Source organism: Nansenia antarctica (assembly GCF_963989245.1).
Source record: "Nansenia antarctica genome assembly, chromosome: 14".
In the NCBI taxonomy this organism is placed as follows: Eukaryota; Metazoa; Chordata; class Actinopteri; order Argentiniformes; family Microstomatidae; genus Nansenia; species Nansenia antarctica.
The window spans coordinates 19,892,061-19,906,624 of NC_137684.1; the positions used below are offsets into that span (position 1 = coordinate 19,892,061).

Genomic DNA, 14,564 nt, shown 5'->3' on the forward strand with positions numbered 1-14,564 from the left:
CAAGTAAGAAGCCCAAATGAGCATGTGACACTAGCATTGCGTACCTGGCATTGCATCTTATGATCTGCTCACACACTGTTTCTTAGTGGTAGTCATGATTTATTTCTGACATCCTTTTTCACAAGCACTACAATATCCCTGCACAGTTTTGTGTTTGTTGTAAAGATTATATGTTTACTTTAACTTTGTACGTTTATCATGGCATGCTCCAAGGACTGAATATTATGCAATGAAGAAACCATCACAATAATGACGTGTATTTACAGACAATATATCAGTGAAAAAGTAAGAAATCTGACTTGATTTTTTTGAGCATTTTTTACATGGCCTTTGTGTGTAACTGACTGTATCATTTGTGTGATGTATATTACAATTACAACATGTTTTGATGTGAAAACAATTACATCTTGAGAATTCTTTTCAAAGAGTGATTTCAAAACACATGAGTATTGTAACTGATTCCCATCACAAAAGGAAATCATGTACCAGTTGTATTTCCCAAGAGGATAGCTTTCTTTTCAGAGTTAAGGTAACACAACTGAGCAGTTTAATCAATGCAAAAAAAAGATTGTTAGTCATTTTATCCAGTCAGTGATGCCAGTCAGAGAGTCCATGTTCATAGCAAGGTAACCCCCAAAATCTCCAAGTCTGTTGTCTCCTCATGGGTCAGGTTGTGTGTGGTGTGTGTCTGTGGGGACTCAATGGGCGTTTGAAAGTCACAGGTTCCTTGTGTGGTTGTTTCTTCGCGGTAACCCTTGTTTCCTTGTCCCGTTGCTGTGGTGGTGATCTGTACGATTCTACGCCCGTGATTTCAGTCGGAGGCTGTGGCTCTTCGTCCGGTGTGAAGCCCCTGGACATCAGCTCCTCCATGGGGGACCGGCCGCCATGAGCCTCCTTTTCCTTACAGTTTCTCCACTTCATCCTGCGATTCTGGAACCAGATCTTCACCTAGAAACAGGAATATAGACTTTTAATATAGAGCGAGTGATGGCAGTCACTGACTGTCTAAGTCTAATTCTATACAATAGCTGAGATAATACATTTTTATAATTTAATTTAATTTAGCCATTTAGCAGACGCTTTTAATCCAAAGCGATTTACAATTACGAATTACAGGGACATTCCCCCTGGAGTAACTGAGGGCTAAGTGCCTTACCCAAGGGCACACTAGTAGTGGTGTGGTTTCAGGCGGGATTTGAACTCACAACCTTCCGATCACAAGTCCAACTCACTATCCACTAGACCACCACTACCCCAGATAATAGCTTTATCTTCTTGCTATTATTGCTATATTATTGCCACACACTAATTCAGACTAAAGAGGTTAACATGATGCAAAGTGGACAGTATTATGGCACTTCAGAAAGGAGGGTCAGAAAAAATGGATGAGAAACATTCAGAAAATGGATAGGTATGATGTGGTGTAATGGTTATAGTACCTGAGACTCCTTCAGGTTGAGATCGGCTGCTAGTTTGTTCCTGTCTGTTTTGCTAATGTATTTCTGTCTCCGGAACATTTTCTCCAGCTCCTTCCGTTGCTCCTCCGAAAACACAGCTCTCCTTAGGATCCCTCTCCGGGATTTGGTGCTTGTATCCGGGGACCACATTGGAATGTTGGCTCCTTCTGAATATTCAAAGGTTAAAAGCATTCATATTAATGTTTGTACGCCCAGTAGCCTATACTGTAAGGGACCAGTGATTCTCTTTTACACTGACGCACACTCTCATTCTCTCTGGTACATGAGCACCAAGGCACATTGTCATCATCAAGAAATGTACCAATATTTTAATATGACAGTGAATATGAATATGAGTAGCTCTCCCATAACAAGTGGAGCATGATTGAAAAGCCTCTAAACTGATTACAGTAATGGGCAGATTATCTGCCTGGTTTGTTAGGCATCATTTCAGATGATCATATCATTATAAAAAATAATGTCCCCATACTCATTATAAAATGCAATTCATTACTCTCTCATTATTTTTCATCCATTCACTAGCATACTGCAATGGTTTAATCCCTCACATTATCTACTTCAGCCAATATCCACACTCACTCGCTTTCCCTCCAGATCTGAGATTGCGCCATTCTGTCCAATTTAACAAAATAAGGGTGACTAAAGACAGAACGGAGACCTGTTTTCACTGAGGAGAAAAGGATTTGGCAAACTCTGAGGAGCAATCCCACGCTGCCTCACTCACAGGTGCACACACAACAAAAGTCAAGTGGAACAATTTAGCCGGTCCATTCAGCAGTGCCTTTTTAATCTGTACGACAAATCTGCACACGGACCACCTCGGGGAGCGTGTAACAGGTTTAGACACGCTCCTCAGCCCTCAATTGGGCTTCAATGGCTTCCACTTAAACGGACGATTAACAGGTCAATCTCGGGCTACGTGTGTGTCTGCCCCATTGGTCTGAGCACACAACCCTGAGGAACCCCTTCAATGGTGGGCTTCATTGAAAGGCCACTACTTCGCTGGCTCAGCGCTCCCTCACTAAATCTTTTCACTTGCAGGTATGGGCTCGGCTGTATGGGAAGATGAGCTCGAATAAGTCTATAAAAGTCACTTTCATTGAGTGCTTTATGTTCCAGTCAAGAGGCCTCCAATGGGGGGGGGGGGGGGAATAAGAGTGAAGGACAGGAGAAAGGAGGGACTCGGAAAGCTGAGCTCTTAAGCTACACAAAAGCCTAGTGGGCTGTTCCCGTTCCAACCCCCTCCTGCAGAGGAATGGAGGTGGAGTTTTTTGTGCTCCTCCAGAGTTCATTGCTGTGGTGAAAAATTGCAGCGGGGTCGCGTGTGGACGGTGGAGTGAAAGTGGCGATTGGTCATGGCCAGGCTTGGCATTGTTGTGTTGCCGGGCACTGTGGGAAAGTGTCAGCCCACTAAGGGCCCTAAGAGGGCTCTGGGGACCCAGCAGAACAGGGGTCTCGATGAGCCATGCTATTTGCTGCCTCACTTGTCAAGAATCAGAAGATGTCACTTCTAGCCCCGTAGCTCTGACACAACTCAAGAGAAAACAACACTGCCTTTTTAGAATGAATCCTACTTAGCTTAGAAAAAACACACCAATTGCTCCCTTTTGGCAATATACTAAGCAGTTTATTCACAGGGATTCAATATGAGGTTCCATTGTTCTGATGTCCAGCAAGACCATCCGTATACCCTTGGACAGCCCAACTAAACTTCACTTTGTGCTGAGTGCAGAGATTCAGTTCTAGAGTATTACAAACTCTTAGCCGCGCACTGTTAATAACAATCCTAATCTGACAGAGGACAAGAGGTTTATTAGCTCTGCATATTTGTGCGTGTTAGTGTGTATCTGTGAGTGCAAAAGGGGGCCCCCAATGGCAATAAAAGCCCCCCCCACTCATACCCCACCCCCTCAGCCTAAATAGCCGTGAATGGTCATGAATAGCTCTGCAGAGAGTTGAGAGGAGAATTAGCTCTTTGGCATTGCATCAGTAATTAGCTATAGAGAGCATGAGAGACCCTGCTGCTAATGCTTAGAGAGGAGTTGAGGCATTGCTGATGAAGCATAAGACACTCACTGGAGAAGACAGGAGGGGGGCTGGACCCACCGCAGCATGCCAGCAGATACTGAGGGGGGCCGTGCAGATATACACCGCTCAACAGACCTGCAGAGAGAGAGAGAGAGAGAGAGAGAGAGAGAGAGAGAGAGAGAGAGAGAGAGAGAGAGAGAGAGAGAGCGAGAGGCACAGTTAAAACTAATAGGAGATATAGGTCATATTTCAAGGGTGTCATTATCTCCTCTTGAGAGTATGTTATTATTTCCTTACATGTTATTACTTATATATTAAGAAATGTTAGGCCCTATACAACTACACAACAACTCAAACGCATACAGCCTCACTCTATGGACATTTATATATATATTATATCACAGTTATGCCTCTGATAGTGCTGTAAAACATTAACAACATCAAAGCTGGTAGGTTCAAAAGTCTTCATTATTTTTACAGTTAGCAATTTAGCTTACTGCCTCACATATTTTATCTTATAGTAGTTATATATAATAATAATGTATAATATAGAAATGGATAATATAACATAGTAATTACATAATATTTACTTTTTTAATTATTCAAAACAATAAGTACAATTCTAGTTACTTATTGTGTGGAAGCTAGTACCACACATACTATAATAAACTGATATTACTATCATCTTTATTTTCTTAAATACCACAGTAAATGTTTTTAAATGTTCAGATAATCACAAATCATAATCACAATGAGTCTAGTAAAGCTGTAAAGAAAACTATAATGCATGCTTGATGGTGCTTGAAATGTATAGTTCTTAGAATAAGATGCAGGACTACTTTGATTGAATCGAAATACTTGATGTGATGTATTTAATTTCTTGTTCCTCAGAATTCAAATATCTACTTTCAACTGTAGCATCACTGGGTGCATTAAGAAGCTTTCATTCAAAAGATGAGATAGAGACATTTGCTCTACATTCAAAGTTCTTGATTGTTACTCCAGCAAGTAGCACGTCTATTGAGCAGAAGCTTTTTAGGTTGATAAGGTAATTGCATTTATATTTAGCTATTAATAATACCTAGATTGCTGTGAAGGTTAGGTTATGATAAAGCTAAACATTCTGCATATCATCACACAAGCATAATACACATGGATGAAACGTTTATATGCATCTCTAGGCAAAATAACAATTATTGTTATTGTTATTGTTATTGTTATTATTATTATTATTATTATTCAAATTGGAATAAATAAATAATTTTTACAATTATAGATATTTTAAAAATAATTTGTAGGTCTGATAATATCATATCATATCACGTCATTTTACAACTATTATTTGTAGTATGGTTCCTAGGGTCTATACGACTAGATATCATCTCACAAACTCTAACACAACAGAATAACTTACATAATGCTAACGTTACCTGAGTGTGGCCGAGGAGCCCCTCTGTCTTTGACCTGTTCACAGTGTTGACTCTGGCCCTGGTAGAGACCATGTTGAGGCCCCCAGGTTCTACTATGAGGCCCTACCGGACCTGGAGCACCCCTGAGGACTCCACCTGCTCTCCTCTCTGAGACAGCCACAGACTGCCCTGAGTCTGACCGCAGCAGGTTGTCGATGAGAAAACTCTTCCCCGAGCTCCCGAAGCCTGGATGTGTAGGAGGGGGTAATCCAGCCATGTTTCTCTTCTTCCCGCTCCGTACTGGGACCATACCGTTTCACAATAACTACCCTGAACACAACAGGTCCCCTCCACTCACTGTCCAACAGTCTCAGGGTGAAGTAAGTGACACAAGTTGGAGCTAATCCCTCCAAGACTGACCAGGCCAACTTCATTAAAGCCCCAAGAAAACAAAAGCGTCTCTCCTCTTCCCCTGAAGGGACTGCACTTTGCTAGAAATTGCTGCTTTGTGATTGGCTAAGAGGTTCTAATGTGATTCTCAATTCAGATAAGACTGGGCTCCATTCTGGAGTGGCAGAAGGTGGGCCCGACCCATTCATTATGTCAACTTGCCTATTAAATGATAGACACCAGAGACAATAGACTGGCCAAAGTTTAACGTGCACTATACTGACTTCTCGTGCAGTAAATAGTTTTCTCTTTTCTGTGGCCACCTTCAGAGCCCCTATTGTGTCCTATAGAAAGGCAGGCAATCAAATACTTAGCAACTTGCTCACACAGAGTATACTTCGTTTGATTTGTTCTGGGGTTCCATGCATGTGTTGTTTTCAATGACCTAATAAAGTTAATCAATACAATCACACTTATCGGACTCGCACACATTCAGCACAAAAGAATGATAATCATAATGGAAACGTCTTATTTACTGGGTAGTCAAGATGTTCAGTTGCATGGTTTTTTATTTCTAACTAATCTAATAAACCTCCTAAAGTCCAAAATCTTTAAAATAGCTTCTCAAAGCGGTTTGTCTTATGAGAAAATCTCCTCCACTTTTTTTTACACAGTTTTCAGTCATTTACTGACTTGAGAGGCTACATTTTTTATGAATAGAGGTTGACAATCACTCTAACCTTCAAAACATACTTTCGTCCTGCATGTGGAAACCACCACTGTGGCAATGAGCCACAGAAGTTAGCATCAGGCCCAGGCGATCTGTCACACCTGTGACATGGACACAAACTAAACCACTTTGCAAGAGATTAAAATGGAATTGGTGGATATGATACTCATATCTACTGTGCTTTGGATTTGAAATGATAAATGTCATATTATGTATCAATGTGAGAACAGGGTAGTTCTACTTTTCATAGCCAGACAAGCTAGTACAGCTTTGCAGGAATCAGAGACCATTTTCACATATCATATACTATATAAGTAATATCATCAAAATGAATATAATTTTGACTATTTACCCGATTTATTAACAGATTCATTGAATTTCAGAGGCCCCAATTTAAGTAGAGACACACACAGATGGGTGGTGGCATAAATTAAACAACGAGTGGCTAGCACTGCGGAACGACTGTTCCGGCTTATGTTCCTCTGATCCATAATAGAGAAGTTGGACAAATAGGGGCGACTGAAATGAACCAAAATCGGAGCACAGTAAACAAGCATGTCCGGGCCACGGGGAGGGCGGGCAGGGTTTTTTGGGGGATACCTCATGCTGGGCATGGAAATTGGCCCAGACAGCCTGCACCATTGTCTGACGGCCAGGGAGCCAAAGGTGGCTTGTAATCAAATTTGAGGTTTTATTCCCCAGACTGGTGGAGGAAGCATAGCGGTGCTCACGTGATGGGGTGTTAGCGGCGCGGCGCTGTGTGCTATCTACCTCTGTAGGGCCCTAATGCGTGTTTACATGCTCCACATGGGCCAGTGTTTGTGATACGGCCCCAGGGCCTTTGTCTGGTGTTAGGGTGAAGCGAGCCATTTTGTTGATGACAGAATGAGTGAGCCGCAGGCTGCAGTGTAGAGCTATTCATCTCTACACAAGTAGATTCTGGGAGGACTGTTCTTCATAGGACAAACTGCAGATCCACAGAAATCAAGGCTACAAGACAGGTGTACCTTCACTGACATCATAAGGATGAGACAGCTGTTTGATTAACACATTTTTTGCTAGATGATGTGAGTTTGAGTCGTTCCGTTTTGGGTAAAATGTTGCATTTATTTGGGGTTTGCTGTGTAAATGTGATTGAATTTTGTTTTCATTCAATTGGACCAGACTTTCCTTGATGATAATGGACTTATCAACACATTTAGTGAATGAAGGTTGGCTAAAGTTAGCTTGTAACCTTGTAGGACTTAACTTATTTATTTGTTTTATCTCTAAATGCACAGCACATAGGATTCACTGCTTCTTAATTAGCCAAATTCCAATGTAGCTCTCCCAAAGAGGGAGGTATAATTAAGCCATTCTGAAGCTCTTGGAAAATGTTCTGAAAGCAAGTTCATGTGAATTTATTTGATGTCCTTTCTCCTTTCCCTATTGGAGGAGAAAACCGGGGGTCCCCATTCAGACCCCCACAATGGTCCCTGTTGAGATCCAGCACTCTGCAGACCAGCTGAGCTCCTTTTCTCCCTCTCTCTCTCCCACAGAGCTCTTAAAAAGATACCGGGCCATTGGCCACTCAATTGATATTCCACCACTCGAACTTAATATCATGAATGGAGAGCCAGACTCTATGAATCAGAAGACAATGCGCTTAGCTTAGCAGCAAACTGGCACTTTGTGCTGTGTCTGTGGCGCACTGAGGAAGTGTCTAATGTGGGGCTCACAATTGTGCTTCTATAGAGTTCTAATGAGCTTCAGTATGGTGGATTGAATAGCCCAGGTCCATTCATCCACTGTGAGGGCTGGAGAGCCGACTCTGTGCACACCCACACAATGGAGACCAGAGGAATAGAGTCACACTGAGGAGCAGTGCAAAGCCATGACAGTCTATATATCTAACAAGCCCACGGGGACAGAGATATCAAAAATAACCCATTGTTGAACAAATATTGAAAGGTTTACTTTTGGGCTGCAGTCTCTCTTCATTTCGAAGAACACATCCAATGTTACTCATGGTAATGAGTGATAATGTGTCTCATAGCAAACTAAAATTTGCTAACCAAAGATATCTATTTCATTTTCTTTACGCAATCAAGTTGACAGAGACCGTAGTACACATCAGTTATCAGCATTTCAGTGTACACATCCAGTGTCACTAATTGTTTAAATTGCGAGTTTGCCTTTTGGTAAAAAAAAGAAAAAAAGTTTTCCCTATTGTGAAATTATCTGTGGACCTTTGATAAATTCAATTTGCAATTATTTTCTTATTTAGCTGTGGATGACTCATCACTGCTAAAAAAAGAGTTGCAACACAACTGGACATATTCCAGATTGGACACAATTGGACATATTCCAACACAGATTCCTGGAGACTGCAATATTCCAGACAGTATAAAGTGACTTTTCACGTCAGTCTGTGTATGCTGTAGCCTCAACACTCATAACCCAGGGCTCCTTTCACTTACACTCACATGACTGACATCTATGATTCTAAAGACATCCCAGATGGAGAAGGGTATTCTGCTCCATCAACTCATGGTTAAAGGCACTATGGTCAAATCTGCATCCAGTGGATATGTCAGAATGGGTTCAAGTGGTCTACAGTATCTACTGTACACACCTGGCAAGATAACACAATGAGGAATTGGTACTTAGTGTTCTAGATATATAATATTCTATATTCGCAATACTGATTTGAGTAAGTTGTATATGCCAAATATATATATATATATATACATATACTATATATTGACTTATTTATAGTGTGTTGTTTTACTCTATTGTTTGTAAATGAATGTAATTGTAAACAAACACTTATAGCTACTATTAACTAAATGTTAATCTCATGGATGGTCAGTCCTTGCATCCATAGCTCCATCTATGGATTTGAGAGTGGTTACATTTCTTCAGCCTTATACATCAATTGTTTACCAAATCAAGTGGTGGGGAGAAGCTTTGTTATTGTTGATTGAATCCCAGATTGCCTGTTTACCATTAGATCAATATTCATATATGTTTGGATAATGTGATAACTGAAGATTGGGTTTCGTCCTTTTATTAGTGAACCATTAAGGATGATACATTTATCATTATTGATTGATGGATTTTGATGAATATTTGATGCTGGTACCAAAGTGTCACGAAACGGTGTCACCCAGCTTCCCTACAATGGGACAACGGTGACACCATTTGTTGAAATTCAGTACTGCTAGTGCTCCAAATACTTTTGTAACATCGAGGTAATTTCCAACTGAGAGGTTCCAAAATAAGTTAACACTTGATTTCCCATTTGTATTGAGAAGTGAGAAGTGTACACTTCAGGGAAATGAGAATTGGTATGCAGGACATGAAAGTAAATCTTACATTTGGTTTTAATTGTGCCTTACCCTGCCTCACAACACTTATACCAGTAATTTAGGATGAATAACCACAACCCTTTATAAGATATATATATTAGTATATTATATTATAAGATTCTTTGCCAGTTTACCCTGGAAATAACAAGGGGACTTTTACAAGGCCAATGTGACCTGGAATTCTACTCCCCAACGGAAGCTCTGAGGAGAGACAGGAGAGAGTAGCCACTTTCCCAAACTAAGCCCCTTTCAAACACAGGTAGTACCACAACTGACTTTGACTGCTTCAGCGTCTTTGATATTGATATCAGAATCAGAATCAGAATTGCTTTTATTATACCCAATGTACGAGTACACAAGAGTAAAATTCGTAGGCTCAGGTTCTTCTTACATTCGTAATAAAGTGATAAAGTGCTGGTAGTTGTACTACAGCGGGACCAGTCGTACTGCAGTAGAACAGTACTGCAAAATGCTGTGCAGGTTACAATGAGATGAAATGCAATATCATACAATATGCAATATAGTACAGATAGTACTGATCTTCTCGGCTGGCCCCATTACCCTTTGCAGCGCTTTGCGGTTTTGGGCAGTGCAGTTCCCCTACCAGGCAGTGATACAACCTGTCAGGATGCTGTCAATTGTGCCTCTGAAGAAGGCCCCCAGTATCTTAGGCCCTAAGCCCAACTTTGTCAGCTGCCTTATGAAAGAGGCGACGGTATTGCTCATAGGTAAGGTTATGGTGAAGCTAAGTAAATGAACCCCCAAGAGCATGGTTAAGCATCCTCCATCATGTCTGCTTAGAATCACACAAGAGCATTCACTGTCCTTGCCATAAGAGGCTGTTTGCATTGCTATACGTATATTCTTGGCCAGGGAGCAAGTTTTAATGACCTTATTTTCCTGATGGCACTTTAGGAAATGACAACTTGTGGGCAATACTAAGTAATTACATTTCCTGTGAGTCGACCCAGATGAAATTCTGTATTAATAATGAATGGAGTGTTGGAGGCACTCTCACACAGCAGATGTGGGTCCTTGGCACAGTCATAGAGGCAGTGCACAAGTCTATTATATTGACAATGGCTACCCAGTGCTTTAAAAGGCTTCACGAGTATCTTCTGACTGGTGGATATCTCAGTGGGATTGAGATAGAGGATTAGACATGGGATGTGACATGAAGAATGTCCCACTTATATTGATATTGAAACTTGACAAAAGGAACAACTTTCAGGGATATTTCTAAAATTAGGACATAATCGAGGGTGATTGAACGACTCATTACTCATTATATGAATTACCCCTAAATAACATGCATTGTCATTGTATATTTGGACTGACTAACATGTGATATGCAAAGTAGCACAAATAGGCAATTTCAAAACTCGTTTTTCCATTTTGGTGCATATTACGAAAGTTGAAGTGTTGAAGAGCCCACTTGATATAACAAACAACAGTTTTAGGATCACTAAATACTTATAATGTGTGAATTGTGAACCTAGGCTACTGGGTAAGTGATACGTGGCCTGTAAACAAACTGACATATTAGAACGTGTTTAAAAGCAAGGACTGTGTGATCATCTAATTATGTGTAGTTATGTGTTTTTAGCATGTTCACATTCTATCAGCATGTTGTGATGTGCTAAACATGCAGTTAGATGTTCGTAGCAATGTTCCTTTTCAGCGCTAGTCAGTTGTTTTGTGTGTGTGGTTCGATTCAGAGCGCGTTTCTTCTTCAACTATTTTCAGATTTGAATGTATGACACATCATTTGAAAGTTTACAATCTGCACTTTCATAATCTGGGAAAAAACTGAAAGAGGACCTTGCCCTACTTGAGCACTTTTTAACCAGACCCTGTCTCAAATGACGTCACTACTTACACTTCGTGACATTAGAATTATAAGGTTCTATCTCCATTTTTGTCAATATTGAGTTTTTTACATAATCTGATCCATTAGGTGTTTATTAATGCCTGTGTGGTGTTATTTTTAAAATGTTGACATTTTTGAGTTAGTAAATGTTTTGTTTTGCATAGCTGATATGCCAGATCGATGTCATGTGTCACCAATCAGTCAACGTGGATGAAAAATACTCCATCCAATCGTGTTACTGCATTCAGCTACTGAAGCTAAATTGTTTTGCAGCCAATTGGCTATTGCCAGAACTTCATCTGGGAGTAATGACTGTATTTTGAAGTTACAAACATAAGGCTTGGAGTTATTTAAACATGTTGTTGACATGAGTGTGCTCTCCAGTCATCCCTATCCCAGTGTGAGTGGGGCATCATTGATTGATTGACACCAGCTGTGTGACATGAATGATTGAGCCAGCTGATCCTATATATGTGACCATTCCCACAATAAAAGTTGCTTCCTTGATAACATGAACCCTGTCTGACAGCGTATGATTCCGCCGTTCAGTGTGCAGTCCGATCGTTATGGTTTTAGCCAATACGCAATAACCAACGTTTAACAGGTTATGGGCCCAGAGTGCTACCATGGCGAGACAATCGGAAAGAAGTTCGCGTTGGTCTCTCGACTAGCGTTTGACGGAGATGAGGAAAGGTACGAACTGTGGGAAACAAAGTTCATGGGCCATCTCCGGCTACAGAAACTGAAAGACACTCTCAAAGCAGACCTTCCCTTAACAGCTTCGGCTCAGGAGTTGAGAGAAGATGAGGAGAAAAATGCAGAGATTTACGCAGAGCTCATTCAGTTTCTAGATGACAAAAGTTTGTCGCTCATAATGCGAGACGCACCAGATGACGGACGAAAAGCCCTAGAGATATTGCGCAATTATTATGCGGGTTCAGGGAAGCCAATGGTTATAAGTCTCTATACAGAGTTGACCACGCTCTCGCTCCGTTGAACGTTCGAAAGGTTTGAAAGTTCGAAAGGTTTAAATATCCTAAAACCGTCATAATTCCGTAGCGTCTCGGTGGTCTTGTGGTTACGTCCGAGAACAATAGCGGTTCTGGCCTATTTTAAGGTCGCAGATACGAGACGGCACTATGAACTCGAGTGCGATCTGTACGTCAGAACCTTGATCTGGACCTGTATGTGTCCGACCCTTGATCCATAACAATAACGCCAGATCAACCACACTTTTTGATATTTATTGACCGTGAACTGTCTTCTTATAGCCAATTTCAAGGCGTCAGCCATGTCATCTCAAGGTCGCCGGTTCGAGTCCAGCCGCGGACATGTATTACTGCCTGTCATCCCTGCTCTCTCTAACCCATCTTTCCTGTCAATATCTACTGCCTCTATCCCATTAAAGCAGAAATGCCCTAAAAATTGCGTACATAGAACTGACGCTAGGAGTTAGAGCTATAGTCTAGTCCTGAAGGGTCAGCTTAGCCATTTCTCTCCACAAACATCGTCTGAAAACATATTTTCCTGGCCTTTTTCAAGCCCGTCAATAATGTTTTGCTAATTAAGTAATGGAAACTTGTTAAAATGCAAATGTTGCCTTGAGGCAACACCGTACCATTATGGATTCACCATGACAACATGACATTGTGGTATTGTGTATTTAGGCCTGGCTGAGAAGCAGCGCAGGGGTCCTCCTGCCTCATCAGTAAAAACGCGGCGCTCTCTGACCGCAACACGCGCGTCTCTCTGACAGACAAGCTAACGTAGCCAGTCTTAACTTTGTTTCCCCACCTCTCTGAGGCCCTGCATATACTGTTCTTTCAAACTTTGACGCTCAATATCTCTGAACTACCCTAAACGGAGATAGAACATTATCATTCTAAACGGAGATAGAACCTTATCATTCTAAACGGAGATAGAACCTTATCATTCTAAGCTCACGACTTGTTTAGTAGAACTGGAGCACAGAGCCAGAGAGGATCTGGGAATGTCCCCATGGATGGAATCTGCTCGCTCTTAGTAGATAACGGATCTGTCATCCACTTGTCAGCCCAGCTTGAATAAAATATCTTTTACTGGAATCCAAGGTTTGGCCAGACCCATGTTGTTGAGATTGCCTCAGAACTGGCTGTTGAAAGAGAGAGAATTCTATTACTGTCCAATTGGCAGCCGATTTGTTTGGATTCTCTGGACATGAAATGTGATACAGTGTTCTTCCAGCTTTTTGGGGAAAAAGAACAATGTTTTACCGGCGCAGCCTCGCAAAAAGTGTTCTGTTTAAAATTCTAATTGGTCCCATCGTCCCATGAAGGAGTGCGAGCCAAGAGGAGTACACAAGTATAGGTAACAAAGCTCCTATGAAAATAAATGATTCCAGACAACACACCAGATGACTGTCATTGCCAAGCACTTGATTTAATGTTCTATGAAAATGTACAAACAAAATAGGCTACAAAATAAAGGCATAAATAATGCCCATGTTTTAAAGAATCATTTAGGATAGTGGATATGGCAGTGATTATTAAAAAACTAGTAATTCAAGAAGTCTTACTTGATTTTTTGCTAAATGTTGAATAATGTATGGAGTGGCTAACGGTTCAACGTTCGTGCTCTATTTTCGACCATTGCGCGCCAGGAGCCACAAGGGGGCCTAATTGGACCTGTTCCATGGCTCCACTCTCTCTCTCTCTCTCTCTCTCTCTCTCTCTCTCTCTCTCTCTCTCTCTCTCTCTCTCTCTCTCTCTCTCTCTCTCTCTCTCTCTCTCTCTCTCTGTCTCTGTCTCTCTCTCTCTCTCTCTGTCTCTGTCTCTCTCTCTCTCTCTCTCTCTCTCTCTCTCTCTCTCTCTCTCTCTCTCTCTCTCTCTCTCTCTCTCTCTCTCTCTCTCTCTCTCTCTCTCTCTCTCTCTGTCTCTCTCTCTCTCTCTCTCTCCTCACCACTGCGCTCGTGGAGACTGCGAACAGAGGACCATTGCTTTTTTCATTCCCTTTCCACCTGTGTCACAGACAAACGGAGGAACCTCGAGCTGAATGGAATAAAAGCTTTTTGGGTCAGATGTGTTTTGCCAAATTGTGCGTTAAAGTTATGATTATGCCGTTTGCAAAAAATTGGGATTTGTAATACTGCTGCGCTGGTGCGTTACATCGTTCGCATGTGATTGAACGATACTGTCTCTTGGAAGTGGACAAAAAGATGGACTAATTTTTATATTCACCATGGGATTAATACAAACATTTCTTGTCCTCGGTTTATTTGGCTTCTCCTCAGGTAGGACACACTATTGCCAATGTCAGTTTAGTATTTCAAGG

The 14,564-nt window shown here is 41.3% G+C and overlaps 2 protein-coding genes across 2 annotated transcripts in view; one reads left to right on the forward strand and one right to left on the reverse strand.

Annotated features, from left to right (window-relative positions):
• Positions 1–400: 400 nt before the first annotated feature.
• On the reverse strand, positions 401–5,192 carry dbx2 (developing brain homeobox 2; the record flags this gene model as incomplete). Its single annotated transcript, XM_080544676.1, has 5 exons — positions 401–416; positions 794–948; positions 1,440–1,624; positions 3,555–3,641; positions 4,937–5,192. The coding sequence occupies 5 exons, from the start codon at positions 5,190–5,192 to the stop codon at positions 401–403; spliced, it is 699 nt and encodes a 232-aa protein (XP_080400802.1).
• A 9,279-nt stretch (positions 5,193–14,471) lies between these two features.
• Positions 14,472–14,564, forward strand: part of nell2a (neural EGFL like 2a) — a gene marked incomplete at both ends in the record, with an annotated part of 67,971 nt that continues 67,878 nt past the window's right edge. The window contains one exon of the mRNA XM_080545396.1: positions 14,472–14,523. Within this exon, the coding sequence (XP_080401522.1) occupies positions 14,472–14,523 (52 nt within the window). The remainder of the gene's footprint in view (positions 14,524–14,564) is intronic.